The sequence below is a fragment of the Apodemus sylvaticus genome, chromosome 10 (genome assembly GCF_947179515.1).
Source record: "Apodemus sylvaticus chromosome 10, mApoSyl1.1, whole genome shotgun sequence".
Classification (NCBI taxonomy): domain Eukaryota; kingdom Metazoa; phylum Chordata; class Mammalia; order Rodentia; family Muridae; genus Apodemus; species Apodemus sylvaticus.
The window spans coordinates 59,494,032-59,518,535 of NC_067481.1; the positions used below are offsets into that span (position 1 = coordinate 59,494,032).

Here is a 24,504-nt window from a genome sequence, read left to right on the forward strand (position 1 = left end):
CCATAACCAAGGCAACTCTTATAGAGGGCAACATATAATTACGGTTTACTTATAGGTTCAGAAGTTCAGTCCATTATCATTGTGGCAGGAAGCATGGCAGTGTCCAGGCAGGCATGGGGCTGGAGTTGAGAGTTCTTCATTTTATTTGGAAGGCAAACATGAAAAAACTGACTCTTGGGCAGCTAGGAAGAGGGTCTCAAAATCCACCCCCACAGCGACACACTTCTTCCAACAAGGCCACACCTCCTAAAAGTGCCTCTCCCTTGACCGAGCATATTCAAACCACCACAGAGGGTGCAGTGATTCATGGTTAGTAAGGCATGGCAGGGCTATAAGGTCACATAGGAAGAAGAGAGAGTTAACAGTGCTCTCTCTCTCTCTCTCTCTCTCTCTCTCTCTCTCTCTCTCTCTCTCTCTCTCTCTCTTTCCTTCCCTCCCTCCCTCCCTCCCATTTTGTTCAGTCAGTCAAGAGCTCTAGCCCATAGATTGGTGATACCCACCACATTCAGAGTATATCTGGCTCCCCAGTTAATCTTCTCTGGAAATGCCCTTGAAGACACGTCTCCTAAGTGTTCTAAATCCCATGAGGCTGTGAGACGAGACCAACAATCAAAATCATCCATCACACCCTCATTCACTGTTCTGCAGTGTGCTGGCTCTCTGGGGCACCGGGTGTCTCTTCGTGTTGTACTCTTTCTCTGTGGAATCATCTTTAACATGCTAGACATGTCGTTTCTAGGGCAACACAGCTCTTCAGACTTTCTTTGCCTGGCCAAGTCTTTATTTCTCCTTCACTTTTGAAGGATAATTTTTTGGAGTATGGGATTCTAAGTTAGTGCTTTAATGTTTTCCTTTTAATATTTTAACCATCCCATCTTGTGTACTAGCTTGCATGCTTTCTGAGTTAAACTCTAATTCCTTTCCCCAAGATTTTGTCTTTGTTTGGTCTGCTGAAATTTAAACATCGTATATCTCTGTGTAATTTTTCATTTTATTTGTTAAAATCTATTTATTTATTCACTTTACCTCCTAAAGTCACCCACTTCTCTTGATATCCTCTCACACAAGTCCTTTCTCCATTCCACCTTCTCTTTTGTGAAGCAGAAGCCCTCTCTTGAGTGTCATCCTTCCATTAACACTCCCCCTCCCCCATACACACACACATCGCTGAGGACTAGCCACATCCTCTCCCACTGAGGGCAGACACGGGTGTCCATTTAGGGGCATGGGATTCGCAGGCAGGCAGGCAACGGGGCTCAGGGACAGCCCCTGCTCCAGTTGTTGGTGGACCCACATGAAGACCAAGCTGCTCATTTGCTGCATGTTTCAGGGGGCCTAATTCCAGCCTGTGCTCACTCTTTGGCTGGTTATTCAGTCTTTGGGAGTCTCCAAGGGTCCAGGTTACTTGACCCTGTTGGTCTTCCTGTGGAGTCCTTGTCCGCTTCAGGTTTCTCAGTCTGTCTACCAACTCTTCCAGAAGACTGCCCAGGCTCCATCTAGGGTTTGGGTGTGAGTCTCTGCATCTCTTTCCATTAGCTGCTGGGTGGAACCTCTCAGAGGACAGCTCTCCTTGGTTCCTTCCTGCAAGCATAACAGAGTATCATTGATAGTGTCGGGCTGAGAAGCACCTAAAGAAAAGAAATGTTCGATGTCCTTAGTCATCAGGGAAATGCAAACCAAAATGTGTCTGAGATTCAACCTTATACCCATCATTTTATAGCTAAGATCAGAAACATAAAACAGCACATGCTGGTAAGTTTGTGGAGCAAGGGAACACTCCTCCATTGCTGGTGGGAGTACAAATTTGTCCAACCACTCTGGAAATCAATGTGGCATTTTCTCAGAAAATTGGGAATAGTTTCTACCTCAAGGCCCAGCTATATCACTCCTGGGCATATACCCAAAAGATGCCCTATCATCCCACAGGGACATTTGCTACACTATGTTTCTAGCAGCCTTATTCATAATAGCCAGAAGCTGGAAACAAACTAGAAATCCTTCAACTAAATAATGGATGAAGAAAATATGGTTCATTTACACAATAGAATACTACTCAGCCATTAAATATGAGGAATATCACAGGCAAGTGGATAGAACTAGAAAATATCCTGAGTGAGGTAACCCAGGCCCAAAATGACATGCATGGTATATGCTCATTTATAAGTAGACATTAGCCATAAAGCACAGGATAATCAACAGACCCAAAGAAGACAAGGACCTAAGGGAGGATGGTTAAATATTTCTCAGAAGGGGACACAACGTAGATATTGAAGATCAATGGAAGGAGGGAACTGGGGGAAGAAGGGATGGGGAGGGATGTGGCTTGGAGGGGAGATCATATGTAGGGAGAGCCTGGAGAGAGAAGGGAGATTGGCAGTGGGGGGACAGTCTCTAGAATGTCTAGATGGAAGAGGCCTCAGAGGGTCTATGGGGGTGACTTTAGCTGAGACTCCCAGCAGTGAGACTCTGGAAGTGGCCACTTTCTCTAGCCAGGCAGGACTCTCTGTGGATGGATAACAACCCACCCACAAACCCTTCGACCCGAAATGTGTCCTGTCTACAGGAAGTGCAGGGACAAAGATAGAGCAGAGACTGAGGGAATGGCCAACCAATGGCTGCCACAAATTGAGATCCATCCCATGGGCAAGAACCAGTCCCTGACTATTAATGATAGTATGTGTAATTTATGTGTATTTATTGAACATGGTGTTTGCTGCCTTTCCTGGATCTATCAGTTCTTAAAAACTTGGGGACATTTTTAGTAATTGCTGTTTAAAATCTTACTTTTGTACTGTTCCTTCATCTTCTCTTAGAATTTATTGAATATTCTGCATAAAAAAAAGCATTAGACTCAAATGTTTTTAATATTGGATTTTTTCCAGATTGTGATATATCTCTGTATATACAAGTCTAACATTTACTTATGTTTCATATTTACCTTATACAAAGAACCTGAAGGGAATTAATTTTTTAAAATTTATTTTTTGACAATTTTATACATGTATGTAATGCATTGTATCCTTCTCATTAACCCACTCTTGCTGAACTGTAGAGGAAAATTTTCAAAATAATCTGTTTATTCTCAAGTATGTATAGAGTATTGTGGGTGTGTGTATATATACACATACTGTGTACATATTTGTGTATGCATGTGTGTGGAGGCCAGAGGCTGATCATTCTCACCTCATATATTGAAGCAACGTGTATGACTTGTGCCCAGAGCTCAAAACTTATCTCGCCTAGCTGGCCAGCTTATCTCCTCTCCTTGTTTAAGGGGACCCAGTCCATCGTGACAGAGAATGCACTGCCTCTGTGGCAGTGGGCATGTGGCTGGAGCTCTGCTTCACACATCATGAGCGTCTAAGGTCTAACACGGCCAGCTCTTCCTGAAGCGCAGGGCCGCCTGCTTCTGTTTGTTCAGGATCTGTATTGGCTTTGTGTGTTATTGCTCTGCCTGTCTGATTCCAGTGGGCAAATTCTTCTCAGGGAGTGCTTCTTCTAGGGATCGTGGCCTATGGATACCACATGGCTTCCACACAAAAGGACAGAGTGATATCCCCAAGATGCTTCTAGCACCAGTGTATGCTGCTCAAAGAACACTTACTGTGCCTGCTATGGCTCTCTCGCTGGAACTGAAACCTTTTCTTCTCAGAATGAAATGTTCCAGATTCCAGGGCAGCATTAGGCCATGGCCACCCAAGTGGATGGAAAGCCTAGTGGTGAAGAACTTTTAACTCTGTTACATTTGTGTGCAATATAGGAGCCAGTCAGAATTTGCCAAGTTTTCAATCAGCCCTTCCCCGCTGTGGACCCTGTATATCCTGGTTTTCTGCAAAGCACTGCATTTCTGTTGCTTTCCCGTGTGCTCACCGTCATCCAGTCAGTTTGAGGGTGAAGGCTAGCAGAGAGGTGAAGTAACCCAAGCCAAGAAGTGGCAGAGAGAGGCAAGCCACTGTGTGCTTGGAGTTGCTTCAGGTGGCAGGTGGCAGGGTAAGCTACAGAGGTGTAGAGAGCTCATTTGTACATCACTGTGGCACATGAGCTAGGATTTGCTAGCCCATAAGTTAAAGCTCTGGGAAAACTACTAGTGTGGTAGACTTTCACAGTCACTCATTTCTGGAACCAAGGCTGGGAGACAGGAAGTCCCCTGGGAAGAATATTCAACACTTCACATACTACTGAAAATAAGGTGCAGAAGAGTTTTAACCCTTTCTTCCAAGGCTGTCTGGGACAGGTGTTAGCCACCCTCCCCCCAGTATTCTCTTTTTAACCTTGCTTATATATTTTATCTTACACAGGACCAGCTTTCTGCTGACATGTACAGTTTTGTGGCCAAAGAAATTGACTATGCAAACTACTTTCAAACGGTAAGAGTCCACCAAGGTAAGGCTGCAGAGAGTCTTTACAAACTGTTATTATGTGGACAACAAAGGAAGGTGGGCATAAAAAAGGGAACCTTCTGATTGCATGAAAGCATCAGTGGAGGGGTGGGGGGCGGGGTGGGCAGTGCTTTGCTGGTTCAGTCTGTAGGTGAATTCTGTCCTCCATGTATAGATTTGTCTCCAAACCTAAGCTTAAAGCAGAACCCCATCCCTGAGGGTTATCACAGCTTAGTTAACCAGTAGCAGGAATTCTCATCCAAGAGTGGTGCTTCCCCCTTTCCTCGAGGACTTTGGGAGTTAACAGATGCCTCTGGTTGTCCCAGCTCAGGAAGGCTGTGGCACTGTGTCACAGGAAAGCGCCAAGGCTCTTCAGATGTGCAGGCAGCTCCATACAGCACAGTTGCCCAACCCAGAAAGTCTGAGGACCCATGCTGAGAAACCTAGATTTATGACAGAAAAGGGTTTGAGAAGAATAGGAAGATATTCAGCTTCCCATAGAGACAGATTTGTTTCTCTTGAAGATCTTTGCCGACTTCAAAAGGCAATGAGTGATTTGGCCTGGTGACTGCCTCTCCTCAGTGAAAGCAGATTTAGAGTCCAGGATCTGAGTCACCTGAACTTCAGTCAGCCAGTCCTGATAATTTGGACCCTGGCTCCTCAACATAAAGATCAGTAAGGAAATGATAGAAAAGCTTCGACAGAAATCATACATGGAGAACAGTTGAGTGTACCTGTTCGCTAAAACCTGCCAGCTTTTATTTCATGACCAAAGAAATGGTGGGCGAAGAAATGGTGGGAGAAGAAAAGCTGTGACTCAGAGAGAGCAGCAGGCAGACAGATCTGAAAAATGCAAAGTGCTCGGTGATGTAAACCTGGTGAGCAACTCCGGGCTCTGGCAGGTTCCTGCATTAATAGTGTTATGTTCATAAAAAGAGAAAGAGGTTTAGAGAAAATGGCATATGGTGGTGTGGGGGAAGGGGGTGCCCCATTAGGCATCCTTTCCCCTGAGGGACCAGACACACACAGACATGGTATAGAATAGAATTTATTCAGGGCGGAGGATGGGAGTTAATGGGGTAGTGGAGGCAGAGAGAGGGAGAGAGTAGGCCATGACCAGGTGGAGAGATGGGGGAGGGGAGGAGAGGCCAAGAGGGCAGAGAGGAGAGAGGTGAAGAGAGGCAAGAAGAATAAGAGATAAGAGAGAGAGGAGGGGCCTAGCACTCTCTTTTATAGGCCAGGCCTACCTGGCTGTTGCCAGGCAACTATGGGGAGGGGCATACCTGGCTGTTGCCAGGTGATTGTGGGGTGGAGCTTAGACAGAACCCTAACAAATAGGGCTACAGACTTTCGCAGTTCCCCCTTACACATGCACACGCACACACGCACACACACACATGCACACACATACACCCCTACACACATCTACAAAAGAGATGCTAAGTATCACTTCCGATATGGAATGTCTGCTTCAAAGTAGTTGCATTGATTAATTTTCTGTTGCCGTTGTCATATGCCATGCCCCAAAAGCAACTCTTCCAAGGAAGGGTTTATTTGGGACTTATGGTACCAGAGGGATAAGGGGCCATCGTGGCGGGGAAGCTTGGCAGCAGCCAGGCATGAAGGTCCAGGAAAGAAGCTGAGAGCTTACATCCTCAAATACAATCGGGAAGCAGAGCCAGCAAACCGGAAGTAGAAAGGCATTTTCCTTTCCAAGCCTGCCCCTAGTGACATATTTCCTCCAGCAAGGCCCATCATCTGAACCCCACCTCCAAATAGCACCACCATCTGGGGACCAAGTGGTCAAATGCGGGAGACTGTGGGGACATTACTCACTTAAGCCACTACAGTAGTATATTTTCAAATCATTCCATGGATTTGCCTTATGAAACTCTGAAGCCAACAGAATCACCAGTGCCCAGGCTTTGTCAGGCTGCTTCTCTGGCTTACATGCTGTTTTCTCGGGCCTCAGTTCCTTTTGTCCCACACTAATGCTGTCATTGCTGATGGTCCGTGCCAGGCTTTTGTTTAGTTTGGGGGAGATGGACAGCCAGAAAATAAATGAAGTCACTCTTGCTCATGAGTTTTCCTTGGCCCTAAGCAACACTGCAGTTGTTTCTTTAATGGACTGGGTGGTGAGGAGAACACCTTGAAGGAGTTTGTTCCCAGGACCACATGACTATAAGCAAAGCCATTGTGCCTCCCAGTGTATATGAAGTCGAACCACATGCTTTCCGAGCCACTTATATGTCCAAGTGACTCACAGAAATCAGTGTGCACAGAGGCTGCCCTCACTTGTGTGTAACTTACAGGCAAACAGACCTGGGCATGATTTTCTGTTTATAGTCACCAATTCTTGCACCTTCATTGCTACCTTCAGCTTAGAGGATGGGGGTCCAGGTGAGGTCAGGTGATCCAAAGCAAGTTCTGTAAGCCAGGCTCAAGCACAGGCAGAGTCCTCTATTCCTTCTTGCTTCTCCTACTTCCTCCATTTCCACACACTGGAGAAGGCTGAGTATTATCCTGTCAGCTTCCTCCTTGAGCAAGAGCCTTTGTGAAGAATAGAGGCCACTGTGGAAGGCTGCTTCCCTTTGGCAAAGGGTAATGTTTTTGTTCTTGTGTTTTCTCAGCTAATAGAAGTGCAAGCTGAGTACCACAGGAAGTCTCTGACACTGCTGCAGGCTGTGTTGCCTCAGATCAAAGCACAGCAGGGTAAGTGCCAGCCTCCCTCAGAACTGGGAGGGTTGGGAGCCTGTGCCCTCCTGGATGAGAACAGCTCCCCACCTGTGCTCTCCTGGGAATGCTCACATTTATTTAGAAGAGCTGGTAGACCTCCCTGAGCTGCTGTTCACCAGTGACCCAAAGCTGAGCTCGTCCCTCCGCCCTTCAAGGCGGGTGAGCTGGGTGTGTGTAGTGTGGCTGTCACGTTAACCCCAGTGGTGCCAGGTTCAGTTCTCTCCATGCCTTTCTATTTTTCACTGAGAGTGCATGCTCATCTGGACCCTCTGTTTCTTTGTTACTCTGTGCAGAATCTGGATAAGGGGAGAAAGAATCTGACATAAGTGTCCTTGGGAAGCTACTAACTCACCCCTTTCTTGCTTACCCCTCCCCAGAGGCCTGGGTGGAGAAGCCTTCCTTTGGGAAGCCCCTGGAGGAGCACCTGATGATCAGTGGCCGTGAGATCGCCTTCCCTATCGAGGCGTGTGTGACGATGCTGCTGGAGTGTGGGATGCAGGAGGAGGTAGGCACAAAGCATCCACACCCCTCCTCCATCTGATTTGCTCTTCCATGAGGTAGGGTCCTCAGGGGCTTCTCCCCTGTAGCATCCCCACCCTGGATCCCTAAATGTGCTAATTGGGGCAATAGTGTCTCTTCTGCAGATACTAATAGGCACTGCATTCTGTTGAGAAGTTTTACTTTTACAGAGAAACTAGAGGACTATGGGAAATTGACAGGTGCCCATGAAGTCTATGTGATGATATTTTAGACATCAGTTCTTCATATTAAATGTGATTTGATGATTTGAAGAATCTGCGGCTGCTTTTACCTCTGTTGCTCTTTCCTCCTTCCACTCTTCAACCTCCTTCTTTTCCATGTCTTCCTTTCCCTTTCTTCCTCCCCCTCTTCCCCTTCTTCCTCCTTGTCTCCTTCTAATTATCCTCTTCCTTTGCTTCCTTCCCCTTCCCTTCCTTTCCCCTCTCCTTCTTTCTCCTCCCCCTCTGCCTGCCCCGTCTCCTTTGCTTTCCCTAGGTCCTCCTCCTCTTCCTCCCCCTCCTCCTTTGGGTTAGAAAGTTTCTGATCTTTAGGGTAGCACCCTTACCCATATGTTTCATACAGAACTTCAAAATTTCACTGATCAGGACATTGGAATGTTCTTTTCAGAGCGCCCTGTTAGGAGGAGCTTTGAAGAACTGGTGGGGAACTCTTTGTCCTGCCTCATCAGTCATTTGTTTGGGTTTTACCTCCAGGCTCTTTCAGCATCTTCCCTCCATCTTCCTTTAGCCTGATCAGCCCCTCACTCTGTATTGGTGTAGAGCATGCTATATATTCATATTTGTTACTAAACAAAATATAAACACGGAATGAAAGTCATAAACTTATCAGAGGAGATGAGTCATTTGATACTGAGAAAAATATAAAAATGGGATGAGGGCTTATAAACTTACCTGAAGAGAGGAGTCTGGCATTCATCCAATAAGCATGATTAGTCAAGGCAGGCTGTATTCTTTGAGTGCAAGCCTAGAAAGGACAAACTAAGGGATGAGGAAGAGAGGAAAGGTAACATAATGCACAACTTTGTTGGCTGATGTTTTCTTTGTGTACCAGGCCTGTTATACATAGTAGATATTGAAAAATAAAATTTAAAGGACACATGACCTGAAGAGCTGGCTGCTTGTGAAGTCATTGGTATACCAGAAGCTGGAAAAAACGGTACTGAAGCACAAAAATGTGGGTGATTTAGTTCCAGGAGGGCAGATTTTGTCTGATGGCTATGATAAAGAATATGATTGTCTCATTTTAGACAAAGATAAAGCCACTGATGTGGTAGAGAGTCAGGTGAGACAAGGCAGCATTATTGTTGATTACCATGGCTATGAGTCCTTTCCTGAACACTGACTGGATCAAGTAACATATAAAGGTAGACCTATCAGAATTACACCGGACTTCTTACCAGAGACTCTGAAAGCCAGAAGAGCCTGGGCAGATGTTATACAGACATAAATGGAACACAAATGCCAACCCAGACTGCTATATCCAGCAAATCTCTCAATTACCATAGATGGAGAAACCAAGGTATTTCATGACAAAAAACAAATTTGCACAGTATCTTTCCACAAATCCAGTCCTTCAAAGGATAATGAATGGGAAACACCAACAAAAGGAGGGAAACTACACACTAGAAAAAGCAAGAAATTAATCTTCTTTCAACAAACCCAAAAGAAGATAAGCACACAAACATAAAAATTACATCAAAAATAGCAGGAAGCAACAATCACTTTTCCTTAATATCTCTTAACATCAATGGACTTGATTCCCCAATAAAAAGACATAGACTAATGGACTGGACACATAAATAGGACTCAACATTTTGCTGCATACAGGAAATGCATCTCAGTGTCAAAGACAAACACTATCTCAAAATAAAAAGCTGGAAACAATTTTCCAAGCAAATGGTCCCAGAAAAAAAGGTGGCATAGCCATTCTAATAGCCAATAAAATAGACTTTCAACCAAAAGTCATAAAAAAAAAAAAAAACCAAACAAACAAAAAGAGAAGGACACTTTATACTCATCAAAGGAAAAATCTACCAGGAAGAACTCTCAGTTTTGAACATCTATGCTCCAAATACAAGGGCACCCTCATTTGTAAAAGAAACTTTACTAAAGCTTAAGGCACACATAGCACCCAACACAATAATTGTGGGCGACTTCAACACCCCATTCACCTCAATGGACAGATCAGGGAAACACAAACTAAACAGAGACAAAGTGAAACTAAAAGAAGTTTTGGACCAAATGGATTTAATAGATATCTATTGAATATTTCATCCTAAATCAAAAGAATGTACCTTCTTCTTAGCACCTCATGGTACCTTCTCCAAAATTGACTATATAATTGGTCACAAAACACACCTCAACAGATATAAGAAGATCAAACTAATCCCATGCCTCCTATCAGATCACTATAGAGTAAGGGTGGTTTTCAGTAGCAACAAAAACAACAGAAAGCCCACATATACATGGAAGCTGAACAATGCTCTACTCAATGATACCTTGGTCAAGGAAGAAATAAGGAAAGAAATCAAAGACTTTTTAGAATTTAATGAAAATGAAGGTACAACATACCTAAATTTATGGGACACAATGAAAGCAGTGCTAAGAGGAAAACTCAAAGCTCTGAGTGCCTCTAAAAATAAGCTGGAGACAGCATACACTAGCAGCTTAACAGCACACCTGAAAGCTTTAGAACAGAAAGAAGCTAATGCACCCTAGAGGAGTAGAAGGCAGGAAATCATCAAACTCAGAGCTGAAATCAACCGAGTAGAAACAAAAAGAACTATACAAAGAATCAACAAAACCAGGAGCTGGTTCTTTGAAAAAATCAACAAGATAGATAAACCTTTAGCCAGACTAACCAAAGAGCACAAGGACAGTATCCAAATTAACAAAATCAAAAATAAAAAGGGAGAAATAACATCAGTGTACTGGCTAGTTTTGTGTGTCAACTTGACACAGGCTGGAGTTATCACAGAGAAAGGAGCTTTAGTTGGGGAAGTGCCTCCATGAGATCTAGCTGTGGGGCATTTTCTCAATTAGTGATCAAGGTGGGAGGGCCCCTTATGGGTGTTACCACCTTTGGGCTGGTGCTCTTGGGTTCTATAAGAGATCAGGCTGAGCAAGCCAGGGGAAGCAAGCCAGTAAGAAACATCCCTCCATGGCCTCTGCATCAGCTCCTGCTTCCTGACCTGCTTGAGTTCCAGTCCTGACTTCCTTTAGTGATGAATTGCAACGTGGAAGTGTAAGCTCAATAAATCCTTTCCTCCCCAACTTGCTTCTTGGTCATGATGTTTGTGCAGGAATAGAAACGCTGACTAAGACAATCAGAAACTGAGGAAATTAAAATTATCAGATCCTACTACAAAAGCCTATACTTAACACAAATGGAAAATCTGGATGAAATGGACAATTTCCTAGACAGATACCAAATACCAAAATCTAATCAGGATCAGATAGACCATCTAAATGGTCCCATACTCCTAAAGAAATAGAAGTGGTCATTGGCAGTCCCTCAATCAAAAATATATATATTCTTATATTTTTAATTTTTTTATTTTTTATTTTTTTTTTTTATTTTTATTTTTAGAAACCTAAGCTCTAAAACTGTCACTACAGCAGAGAGCTAACTGGAAATAGAATGAAGCTTTTGAAACCTCAAAGTCCTTCTCAAGGACACACCTCTTCCAACAACGCCATACCTCCTAATCCTTCCCAAATAGTTCTACTAACTGGGAACTAAGTCTTCAAACATATGACCCCATGGAGGCCGTCCTCATTCAAACAACCACAGACTCCATTATCTTAGAGCTCAAATCACCCTCACTGACCTTCCAAGCCACGTCCAGTAACCAGACCCAGCTCCGTTTGTCTCTTCCTGTTTCAGCTACTGTGGCAGTCGCACATCATGGCCCCTGGGGCCTCAGCCACCCTGGTAAACATAGGCCTCTGCCCTCCTCTCTGTCAGGCTGTTTTCTATTATAGTCATCTCCTCCTCAATCTGTACCTTAGGCTCCCTGAGGATTCCTCCCATGCTTTCTGCTCTCCCTGAATTGTGCCCCAGCCTGAATATGGATGTCTCCTATGTGCAGGGTCCACTCTGCCTTTGTTGGCATTTTTCTAGTGTGCCTTAAAAACTAACTAGCTAACTAGTACTGAGACTAACTAGCTCTATTTATAATCCTCCTTTAATAAAACAGCCTTTAGTGTTATGTAGCCAGCTTTACCTGCTTAAACTATCTCTTCCCCACTTTATCCATAGGGCACACAGTGAATGCCCAATGCACAAAAAACACCAAGTCATGTATGCTTTGTTCCTTCCTATGTCTGTACAATCTTATTAGAAAGTTATATTTATAAATTAGGCACAGTAAGAGACCATGTTAATTACTCTTGGGTTGGATGATAACAGACTATAACCAAAGGCAGGAAAGGAGAGGGTTGAGAGTTCCTCTTGGTAGACAGGCAGAGCACAAGGAGGCGGCATGGTGGATGGGCAGGACACTGAGAGCTTACATCTTTAACAGAAAACATTAGGCAGAGATAGCAAACTGAAGTGTCACGAAGCTTTAAACCCTCAAAGCCCACCTCCAGTGATATACTTCCCCCAGCGAAGCCACACCTCCTAACCCTCCCCCAAACAATGCGACTGACCAGGGACCAAGTATTCAAATCTTTAAGCTTATGGGAACATTTATCATTCAAATAACCATAAAGACTAACAGTAATTAATAATAAAACAGAAGGGCTCTAATAACATGTCATAATAAAAGAATCTAGTTTATGAGTGACTCCTTTCCAGGATTTTTTATTTAATGTTTCCAAACTGCAAATGACTGTGGATGACTGAGACCATGGGACATGAAAACTACAGCTAGAGCCAGGACCACTGCGTTTAACAGCTTGGACCCTCCTCTTCCATGTTACCCTTCCCAAACACTCCTGGCTCTTCCTGCATTGTGTGGCATTGTGTGGCATAGCCATTGTGTGGCTCTAAGTCCTAAGTCAGTCTGTGTATGCTCCATAGCTTGCTATCCTTGTCACAGCAGCCTGACGACACATCTGTCTGCACTGGTTAGTGTGACCTCCTCACACACACACACGCCAGTGAGCGCTAGGCATCCACTTGTCTCGCCTCCTCCACTGAGAAGGCGTCTTGCCCTCCCGTCAGCTCAGAAGCCACCTCGTAGACTGGGAACGTTTTCTTTGGAAGGAACTTGGAAGTCTGAGTGGCCATAAAGCCAAAGAGGAATGAGGGCCAGCCAGCCAGCTTGCTTTTCAGTCTGGGGGGGTACCTATTCCACACTTCACCCCGCTGTGACAGGGGCTTCCTTCCCACTCTGACCTGCATGCGTCTTCTCCTTCAAACACCCCCATTTACCCAGCTTCACTCTATAATCTGAGGCTGCTCATCTGGACCTAAGTGGAGTAGCACCGAAGTAATGTTAGGAATGGAACCTGGGGCTTTGCAGGCCACGGCCACGGCCACGGCCACGTCCCATTCTTCTCCAGACACAGGTGCTACTGAGTTCATTTTGTGCCTCCCAGTGTATACTCAAGTACACACATGCACGTGTGTGTGGACCAGTGGTCCTCAACCTGTGGCTCATGATGCCTTTGAGGAAGTCAGATGACCCTTTCACAGGGGTCACCTAAGACCACTGGAATCCACAGACTGATATTACTGTTCATAACGGTAGCAAAATTACAGTAGCAAAATTATAGTTATGAAGGAGCAACGACAAAAGTTTCATGGCTGGGGTCACCACAACACGAACTAAATTAAAGGGTTTGAAGGTTGAGAACTATTACCACAGACATTTGTTTATTCAGGTTATGAGACCTTCATGTTTGACAGCTCTCAGGCAGACTGTCCAAGATTTACTTTAAGTATGAAAAGAACCAGGCACCTGAGAGTCGGAGGTTCAGATCCCCAATACACTTAGTCAGTTCAGTGAGCCACCAGGCCCGAGCCGCCACACTGCGAATAGCTCGAGTCTGAAGGAGATGCCTAAGAAAGCAGGCGGCTGCAACATCAGAACAAGGCATTAGGTGACATGCTGGAGTACTGTGCATCAGAGGGAAGGGCAGGAAGACTTTCTATCTCTGTTTTTCTCTTGTTCCTCTGAGTTGCTGGCCACCCTCTCACCCCTCCATCCTGTTGGTAGGGCCTCTTCCGGGTAGCCCCCTCAGCCTCCAAGCTGAAGAAGCTGAAAGCTGCTCTGGACTGCTGTGTGGTGGATGTCCAGGAGTACTCGGCAGACCCGCATGCCATAGCAGGTAGGTGCCCTCCGCCTCTGAGCCAGGGCTCACGGGGAAGGGACAGCAAGGGCAGCGTGTGGCTCTGTGTCTGGAACAGTGGCTTCAGATGTCTACCTAGGGCCTCATTCAGGCCTGATTGTTCTGATCATTGAAGGAAGACTACCTTGGCTGTACAGCTAGCTGAGGACAAGGTGATAGGAAAAACAAGGACACGGCTATGTAATGTTCAGCCCAGGTACTCTCGAAGCCTAGCAACTGTTCACACGGGGAAGCCACTATTTAATCGTGTGTTGCCCAAGGAATCATGTCCAAATGGAGCAGTGCAGGCTGATGCAGTTTGTCCTGCTAGGTTGTAACAGCTTACTGTATTTATGCCCAGGGGCTTTGAAGTCTTATCTCCGAGAGTTGCCCGAGCCTCTTATGACCTTTGAACTCTATGACGAATGGATCCAGGCTTCTAAGTGAGTACCCCGTGTTGGCCTGTGCTGTGGGATTATGGGGATGATAATCATCCGTGTGTGTGTCTGTGGACCATTGGATGCTTCGGTTCCTTATACAAAGCAGCCAGCATAGTGTTTGCATAGAACCTCATGTGCACTTTAAGCCATCCATAGATTACTTAGAATGCTCAATGCCGTGTAAATAGTTGATAAACTCCATTGCGTGTAGGTTCATTGAACTGGGAAAGTCCGTGAGCTGGGATCTAGCAAGTGGCCTTGTACTGGCTGGTTTTGTGTGTCAACTTGACACAGGTTGGAGTTATCACAGAGAAAGGAGCTTCAGTTGAGGAAGTGCCTCCATGAGATCCAGCTGTGGGGCATTTTCTCAATTAGTGATCAAGTGGGGAGGGCCCCTTGTGGGTGGTACCACCTTTGGGCTGGTGGTCTTGGATTCTATAAGAGAGCAGGCTGAGCAAGCCAGGGGAAGCAAGCCAGTAAGAAACATCCCTCCATGGCTTCTGTATCAGCTCCTGCTTCCTGACCTGCTTGAGTTCCAGTTCTGACTTCCTTTAGTGATGAACTGAAATGTGGAAGTGTAAGCTCAATAAACCCTTTCCTCCCCAACTTGCTTCTTGGTCATGATGTTTGTGCAGGAATAGAAACCCTGACTAAGACAAATTGGTACCAGCATAGTGGGGTATTCCTGTGACAACCTGACCATGTTTTGGGGAGAGCTGTGGAAGGACTTTGGAACTTTGAGCTAGAAAAGCCATTAGAATATTAAGAGCTCGGTGGAAAGTTCTGTAGGAGCTTGGAAGACAATGTTAGGAACAGTGCAGAAGATGGAGGCTTGGCTTGTGAAATTTCAGAGGGAAGATTAAAGACTCTTACAGTGGCCATGTTTTGATTGTGAAGATTCTGTGGTTTTGGTTAGCTGGGGCTGAAGAATCAGCTGTGAGTAACAAGTTACCAGAACCACTAAAGCAAACCTTTGTGTTACTGGGACTATTGATGCTGGTTACCTGTAGCTAAGAAATTAGCGGTAATTAAGAAGAGACCAGCATCACTGAGATGAAATCTTCTTGGAAATGTTTTCTGAGAGCACAGAGTGTGTGTTCCAAAGATAGCCACAGTTGTATTTTGTGCTGTGGCTGGACTTGGTACTGTGTCAGAGTCACCCAGATGGTACTGGTTTTGAAGGCATGAAGGGGTCATGAAGAGCAGCTGAGGCTCTTGGCACTGTGAGAGGCTACAGAAGGCCTTTAGTGAAGGTGCAGCCTCAGTTGCAGTTGATGGCCCAGGACTTGAAGGGGTCATGCATAGGAGCAGAGGCTTGTCACCATGAAGAGAGCCTATGAGAGGCTATTGGTGAAGTAGAAGTCAGCAGTGTTTTGGAGATGCCAGTGCCATGAGATGACCACCAAGAACAGCAGCAGCAGTGGAGTACAGGCAGCTGGAGCCTAGAAGACAAGCTGTGTGCAATAAAGGGCAGAGCTGGAGAAGTGACTCATGCCCTTGGAGGAGCCCAGAAGATTGTGAGTTGGATCCCAGACATTGCACCATTGGAGTTTGAGTTTTGCTTTTGGTTGTGACTGTGCCCTGATGTTTCCCTCTTGAAGGAAGAAAGTATTTTAGTGGAGCCCACAGTTAAAAGACTGAATTTTTAAAATACTTTGAATTTTGAAGATATTGGATATTTTAAGGTGACTGAACTTTTAATATGTAAAGACTGTGGGACTTTTAAAGTAATTTAGATCTTGGGGATGAATAAGAAAGTAAGGGTTGAGGCTTAATAGTGATGTGTTTGTGTGTCAAGTTGACAAGGGGTCAATTGTACTGGCTAGTTTTGTGTGTCAACTTGACACAGGTTGGAGTTATCACAGAGAAAGGAGCTTCATTTAGGGAAGTGCCTCCATGAGATCCAGCTGTAGGGCATTTTCTTAATTAGTGATCAAGTGGGGAGGGCCCCTTGTGGGTGGTACCACCTTTGGGCTGGTGCTCTTGGATTCTATAAGAGAACAGACTGAGCAAGCCAGGGGAAGCAATCCAGTAAGAAACATCCCTCCATGGCCTCTGTATCAGCTCCTGCTTCCTGACCTGCTTGAGTTCCAGTCCTGAATTCCTTTAGTGATGAACAGCAGCATGGAAGTGTAAGCTCAATAAACCCTTTCCTCCCCAACTTGCTTCTTGGTCATGATGTTTGTGCAGGAATAGAAACCTTGACTAAGACAGGCCTCCTTCTTTCCATGGTGAAGGACTGTTGGCACATGTTCCCCAAAAAGCATGTGCAGGAACGCTGCCAGCTGCTCTATTTGGGAAGCTACTAATGGCTCTTGAAGGGACAGAGGCATTGCCTCAGAACACGAGGCAAGTAAGAAGTTGATAGAGCCACTCTGACAACCGAGAAGGGCACATGAGGTTTATATATATATATATATATATATATTGAAAATTATAATGTAATTACATCATTTTCCCCTTCATTTTCCTTCCCCCAGGTATATTAAAGAAAACTAAACACCTAACACTCAATAAGATAGAATTTTAGGAGTGAACCTATCTGTATACACTAAATAAGGTTCTAGAAAGGCCCAACTAGGTAAGGACAGTGATTTCTTTTGGTAGAAAGGGTCTTTTTCCATATCTGTCACGGGGATATTTTAGCAGCAATGAATTAATAACACTAATGCGGAATATGTAGGCAGTGGATGTGATCCCTGCCCCCCAAGGATTAGGAAGAGGGGGCAGAATTAGGAGGCCAGCAGCCAGTGAGTCCCAAAGGCAAGGCAAGGCAAGGCACAGACTGGGGCTCCTCAGTGAGGCTTGCCCAGTGACTCCTCCCTCTCTTCCCTCTTTGGTGTAGGCTTCATCAAGGTGCATGTTCTCTTTGTCCATAGGCTAAGAAAATACAAAAGACCATAGTGAGGAAGCAGACAACACACGGCAGGAGAATTGTTACCAGAGCCGGGATGGTGGAGACCAGAGTAGAGACCATGCAGGTAGAAGAGAAGAGGTCGACGATACTTTTCTGAGGACAGGTTGGGAGCCAAGGGGTCATGGGATCTGTCCACCCAAGGCATCCCGCCTAGCTTCTCATCTCTGTCAAGAGAATCGTCATTCCTGTCAGCTGACCTATCATCTACTAGGTCTTAGGTGTGATGTGTCAAAGTGTGGGAATATTGCACAGTGATCAAACCAGGTTTATCGTTACCACACTCATCCCCTCTAATGGGCCTTGCTCATTACTCTTTCATTGTTTGAACTACTGGGAGCTCAAAGAGATCCAGCTCACCTCAAAATGGGGGCATGCCTAAATGTGTCAAGGTAGAGAAGGCTGTCTCATGTCAAATGGCCTGGTGTTGTTTGTTTTCCAAAGTAGAATAGAGTCATACTTTGGTGAACATAATAGTCTGTGTGTTTTACTATCAAAGGAGGGTCTTGGGTTCCACAGTGCTTTTAATAAATGGTACCTTCTGTTGATGCTTATTAGAGGCTTGCCACTGTTCTAAGCTGATAAACATCTTTAAACAATCTTAATTTTCATAACTCTCTGAAGTGGACTAGACTGTTTCCCTCACTGTTCAAATGAGGACACTGAGGTGGAGAAGAGCTGGGACAGCAAGAGCCTTGCCAGCTCACACCCGGGCATGAGAGATTGAATCCAGTGAGTCCAATCCTAGACTCATGCATGCAGCCCCTGCACTTTAGGCCGTCATGGAACAAGACAGAGATTCTAGTGAGAAATGAGCACATATCCCTTGACAGAAGCTGCCTTGTGCTTTTACTGGGTAGATGAGAGCTCTTGATAAGAAACTAGAGAGAGAGAGAGAGAAGAGCTAAGGGTGGCACTGAGTGTGCTGAGGGCCACTCTGGTCCTAGTTCATTTGAAAAGGTAGGTAGGTGTCCGCCAGAAGAAAGGAGTGGTCCCGATGACTCCCAGACACTGAAGTGTGGAAACACAAGGACTTGTTTCTGTCCCTGGATGATAAGCATTTCTTTCTTTTGGTTTTTTCGAGACAGGGTTTCTTTGTGTAGCCCTGGCTGTCCTGGAACTCACTTTGTAGACCAGGCTGGCCTTGAACTCAGAAATCCGCCTGCCTCTGCCTCCCAAGTGCTGGGATTACAGGCCTGCGCCACCACCGCCCAGCTGATGATAACCATTTCTAATGCTGAAGATTCATGGGGAATGATGGGACCTGCCTTGCAGGGTCTCATCCCGAAGGGAAAGAACTTTCCACAGCGGAGATGTTCCCCACCATCTGTAAGCATCAGAGTCTCTTACTTACTTACACTTTCAGAAGATACCAGGATCTGAGCCTGCTTCTCAGAGATCTGGATAGAACTGTTTTGGATTCTGTGTCTCCATAATCCCAAAACGGCTGAGAGGATAACCTCGGTCCTGTGAAGAGGCTAGGTTTCACACAGGATGGCTTTCAACTGGATTCAGTTATGCTCCGGGATGGCACAGCAGGGTGTAGACAAATCTGAGGGGTCTTAAAGACACAGGATACAGGTGGGACAAGAAAAAGAAGAGGAAATCCCAGATCAGAACTAGTGTCAGAGAAGCTTCTCTTTGCAGTGTGCATCTGTTAACGCAAAGACTCAGAGCTGGTCACTGGGTATCAAAACCGCTCCACAAAGCTCAGGGAACATTAGAGAAGAAGAAAAAGGGAGGTAAGAGCTGGAAGATAGGGAGAGGTCACTGAAACAGTGGCTTCTGGGTAGGACATGGCCCTTGGACTCTAAATTCACTGCAGACCTCATAAGATTGAGCCAGCAAGATAGCCAGCATTCCAGAGAGCTGAACTGATGGAACTCAGCGCGTTACAAACCAATAAAAAAGATAAGCTGTGACAACAGGAAGGGTTCCAGAGGAATGGGGTGAGGTCGTAGAGACAGGTGTGACTACCGTGTATTATATATGTGTACGAAAGAATGAAAGTATAAATCGAATGAACTCTCTAAAATGAGAGCTTATCAGGACAGTGCAGACTGACTGCGAGGGAGGAGGCATTTTGGGGAGACTGGTAAGCTATGTGCCTCTGTGGTAGAGCTCACCGAGACGGAGGATGCTGGAAGTGGGAACAGGGGTCATCCCCAGGACAGGAGCACTGGCTGATTCCTCCGATGGGCTGTTCTCCGAGACCTGTGCCCCGTGGATACCTTCTGTCTCACCTTAAATCTCAGCTCCTCAGAGAAGCCTTCCCGGCAGCCTTCCTCCCTCTTCCCTGTTGCTTCTGCACTGGGGAGAATATGGATATCCAGACTTGTTGGTATAGCTGATAGGTTAAGAACTCGTCTGAGGGCTTCATCCCAGCACACAGGGCAGTTCCGGGCACAGAGGAACTTTTATTTAATATACGAAGCAGGTGTTACTCCTAGAGGACAAAGTTACCATTAATATGAGTCTGTTGACTTACACTCCTTGAAAGGTCAAGTATCATCTACCCTTTGTCAAAGACAAATTCAGCTTAAAAATCCAATGGCTTTCATTTCCCACTTTATAACTGAGCAGCACTTGATTCTATAAAGTGGAATGAGTCCTTCCAGTGGATTAAGTAGGTGGGGTTAGCTAGCTAGCTCTACAGGCAGAGAAGCCCGAAGAGACAGAAACTACAAAAAGTAATGGCTTAAAAAAAAGAAAGAAAGAAAGAAAGAAAGAAAGAAAGAAAGAAAGAAAGAAAGAAAGAAAGAAAGAAAGAAAGAAAGAAAGAAAGAAAGAAAGAAATGGCTTTAAAGTAACACCGGCTTCCTAGGAGTGGTTCCTGGGAGACAACTGTTTTAGGAAACTAGTCCCAGTTTGCATAGTTCACTTTGCTTCCTAGGCTTTTTAGCACATTGGCCCCCTTATAGCTCAGCTTGTTCTGCCAGGCACAGTGCTAGATGTTAGCAGAAAAAAAAGTAGCTTCCCACAGACTGTTCCTTGAGAAAAGCTGGAGATCGGAAGAGTTCGCGGGGCTGGCTTGTTGCCACAGAAGGTGCCTCGCACAGGACAGAACCTTGCACACACCAGCAGCAGGGCCAGGCACGCGGGTCCTGTTCTGGTTCAGTGTGTTCACACCAGCGCTGTGAAGCAGGTGTTACTCCTGGAGGACAAAGTTACCAGCAGACCTGGGAGTGGAGACTTCAGGCTCTCCGCAGTGCTTCATGGCTTCCCAGTCAAGACTACTTTAACCATTCAGTACATGAATATGCATGTTCTGTTCCTTTGCACCCATACAGTAGTTTTTGTCTGAAGGTTAAGATCAGTAGGAGGACCCTAGGGACACCCAGTAATGACAATGACATGTAAAGGGGATGGTCACACCTTAGGTGTGGGCCTCTCCCTGTTTGTTTACTCTTTGGATCTTCTGAAGAAAGGATTCTCTGGCATCAGAATTTTCTTACCATGTAGACCTGAATATAGATTTCTATAAAACTTGGTCCCATAAAGAATGATTTAGTTCTGAGAGACTAATTAGTAAACCCGCAGAGGAAATCATTATATGTCATGGAAAGCCTTTCAGCTAATGGACACTGTCCACTCACTGACTTAACACGTTTTGAAAAATTGGATTTATTTACATGTTTGCAGCCTACTTATTCAAGTTATCTGTTGACCATTTAATTTATGCCGGATATGTAGGGATTTAACATGCAATGACTAATGTCTGTTGAGCTGATCTGTAGGTTGCAGCATGCAACTGGGTCGGTCTCCCCCGGCGTATGTCCTATGTTCCCCCAACACCCCAGAGCTCCACAACTGACTAGCCTCTTGACCTCACTGTTAGCCTGTTCAGTTTGTTCACCTGAGACCTGTGATCCATGCAGATGAAGTTCTGTTAAAGTAGTGTGGGGCAGGACTGAAGGAGAGCAGAAGGAGAAATGATAATAGCTTCATGTATTTAAGTATAATAACTTGCAGTGATTGCCTCCAGGGTCCATGATAAAGACTGGTTAGGATTGGTGACCAGTGTTATGTCAATTCCTGTTCAGCCAATGGCTTTTCCTGTCAATTTCCCAGTATCCAGGAGCAAGACAAGAGACTTCAAGCTCTCTGGAATGCTTGTGAGAAGTTGCCCAAGGCCAACCACAACAACATCCGGTAAGTAGGGAAAGGAGAAAGTGGGTGGGGCTTACATGAGCCCAGCTATCCTTGGATAAAGGTCATGGAAAGTAGCACGCATGGGCACCCAGTGGGACCCATGGTACTGATAGCATGCGTGGTCCATTTTAAGCTTCAAACAGCCTATGAGATAAGATAGGCAGGGGGCTCATTGATAGGTTTTGCTGCTAAAGGACAGAAGCCAATATTACCAGGGGCTACCCAATGGCCATTGGCTAAGTCTCTGATGGTTTCTCAGTTTGTGAAAGAACAAGGGGTAATGCAAACAGGCCATCTACAGTATTTGAGATCTGTGGACTCCTAGGAGTGGCTGACCTGCTCTGGAGCTGAAGGAGGCAAATGCTAGTCACAGGCAGGGCAGTGAGGGAGAGGACCCCATGCATATAGCTGTCTTTTCTGGAAGCCACTTAACTTCTTGATGCCTCTTTGCCTCAGACCCTTCCCCACCCTTGGCTTCTATTCCTCGCCCTGCCCTGTTTCTCTGTTGTTCGCTTCCTTTCCTCCCTGTTCCTTAGGATGTAGGCTTTCTGCCTCAACTTCTGCCTCTTTCTATCTGATAAGTTTTGTTCCTGTTAAAAATCCCTAGAGCGGTGGTACTGCTGTTCCTTAAGCACTAAGCCCTGAACTACCATATGATGTGGCAGCTCCACTTCAGAGCATATGCCCAAAAGAACTGAAAGCAGACTGGATATGTATGCACCTACATTCACAGCAGCGAGATTCACGGTAGCCAGAGTGAAAATAACCTAAGTGCCTCCAGGCACATGGATAAATCCAATGTGTTCTGCACGTACAGTGGAACTGTGGTTCTTACGGTGACATGGACAGAAAGGGTTGGTCTCACCTATATGAGATGCTGAGAGTAACTGGAGTCGTAGGTATTGAAGATGCTTGGTTGTCTGGCCTAGGCAATGGGCAATGCAGGGGTTATTGTTTAGTGTGCACAGTCTCAGTTTGAGAAGGTCAAGTGGTCCTGGGGATAGGTAGATGGTGGTGATGGTTGCCTAACAATGTGGATGTACCTCTTCGTCCATCAGTATACACCTACAAATGGACAAAGTTAACTATAGGTCTATTTTGTTAAAATCTTCACTTAAACATATCCAGCTACGAGTCAAATGTGTACAACTCACTACATGTTTGGTGGTCCCAACCCTCAGCCACTGGCAGGGACCCAGGTCGACTGCTCTCAGAGCTGCTACATCCTGTTCTAGTTCTAGAGTGTGTCGGGAGAGGCTGTGGGTAGTCCTATGGCTGCTGCTCAGCTGGACTCCACCCCAAGGCTGCTGCACTCCTGCTGGGCCGAAGGAAGAGGAATCAAGATCCTCCTCCTAGGAACTTTCTTTGTTGTGACCTGAGGGAGGATGGCAGCCTTTTGTAGCTAGGAGTCCAGAGGCCCTGGGGCCTCTAGGGAGGACATGCATAGTCTCAGTGTGGTATGCCCAAGCTGGTCTTGGATGTTTACCTTGTGCACAGCTCCTTCATTCTCATTTTTAAAAGCTGATGTTATTGAGACATAATTCACGCACCATTGTGTCTTTTTAAAGGTGACATTTGGGATTAAGTCTACATTCGCAAAGCTGTACACCTGTTAATAATGTCTGGTTTGGGGGTGTCTTTAATCACTGCACAAAGAAACCCAGTTCCCACTGCAGCCTTTCCTCACCACTCCCAGCTCAGTTTCAGCAGCTGCTAATCTAGCCTCTTGCATAGTGTACTTTCCTGTTCTGGATATTTTATGTAATGGAGTAGTACTGCACTGTGTAGCCTTTTCTTTTCAAGATTTATTTATTTATTATATCTAAGTACAGCGTAGTTGTCTTCCAAAACCAGAAGAGGGCATCAGATCTCTTTACAGATAGTTGTGAGCCAACATGTGGGTGCTGGGATTTGAACTCAGGACCTTCGGAAGAGCAGTCAGTGCTCTTACCTGCTGAGCCGTCTCTCCAGCCCTCCTGTGTAGCCTTTTCTGTCTCCATTTGATTGCCATATTTCCAGTGATCCCCCACGAGACAGAAAGTGTCAAGTCTCCATTCTTTTTTATGCTTAGTAACATTCTACACACACTCATTCATTCCTTCAAGAGCATTTGAGTGGCCTTAGCTGTGGGAATACCACAAATAATGCCTCTCCAGATGCCTTTTTAGCACCTTGTGCATGGGAGTATTTCTCTTAGGTTTACCAGTGGAATTGCTGGGTCTTTACTGGATCTTTCCAAGAATCCTGAGTGAGGGTTAATAAGACCCCTGTCTATGGCTATCCACAGACGCTTTGGTTATACAGTGAGGATGAGAGGTAACAGGGTATGATGAGAGACAGACCTTGAACATCCTACGCCTAAGGCACAAAGACAGATGTTTTTTTACTGGTTGTTCACTGGAGTAGATGTGAGCATCTAAGTGGGTGAGTTCTGGGTCTGTCTGCTTTGGGGAAGAGAATCCAGAATTCCCATTTGATGATATGGGGTATTTCTTCATATATTGCTGGATCTGTGAGTCTCCTTGTCAAGAACACGCTACAGGAGAGAACTGTCTATTTTGTCCTGCAAGACAGTGGCTGGTGTTGAGCCCCAGCTAAACGTGAGTCTTCTCATTGCCTTTCAGATACTTGATCAAATTTTTATCGAAACTGTCTGAATATCAGGATGTAAACAAGATGACTCCCAGTAACATGGCAATCGTCCTGGGACCCAACCTCCTTTGGCCGCAGTCAGAGGGGTGAGTACAGGAAGGAGAGGCCCCTTAGGATGCCAGGCATGGGCTGTAGGGCAGGAGGCCTGGGCCCTGGGTCATCTCTGTGGCAGCAAGTTTGGGCTACACTACTTTGATTCCCACTGGGTTACACACTCCCACTTGCCTAGGAGCTATCTGGACTTCGAATGGAACACACACACACACACACACACACACACACACACACCAGTTAATTTTAAAATGCCCTGACAACCTCAAGGCTGGGCACTCCTAAACCTCCCCTGGTTACCCCAGGCCCAATCAGAGAAGTGGCCAGTGGCCACCCACCCAAATTCTCACATGGCTGGTTGG

General features: G+C 45.6%; 1 protein-coding gene across 2 annotated transcripts in view; it reads left to right on the forward strand.

Annotated features, from left to right (window-relative positions):
- The window catches only part of Arhgap44 (Rho GTPase activating protein 44), a 164,220-nt gene that overhangs the window by 117,715 nt on the left and 22,001 nt on the right, over positions 1–24,504 (forward strand). For both annotated transcript variants that reach the window (XM_052195062.1, XM_052195063.1), the window contains exons 8-14: positions 4,299–4,367; positions 7,010–7,091; positions 7,493–7,620; positions 13,822–13,933; positions 14,295–14,376; positions 21,359–21,439; positions 24,064–24,177. In XM_052195062.1, coding sequence (XP_052051022.1) covers positions 4,299–4,367; positions 7,010–7,091; positions 7,493–7,620; positions 13,822–13,933; positions 14,295–14,376; positions 21,359–21,439; positions 24,064–24,177 — 668 coding nt within the window. The remainder of the gene's footprint in view (positions 1–4,298; positions 4,368–7,009; positions 7,092–7,492; positions 7,621–13,821; positions 13,934–14,294; positions 14,377–21,358; positions 21,440–24,063; positions 24,178–24,504) is intronic.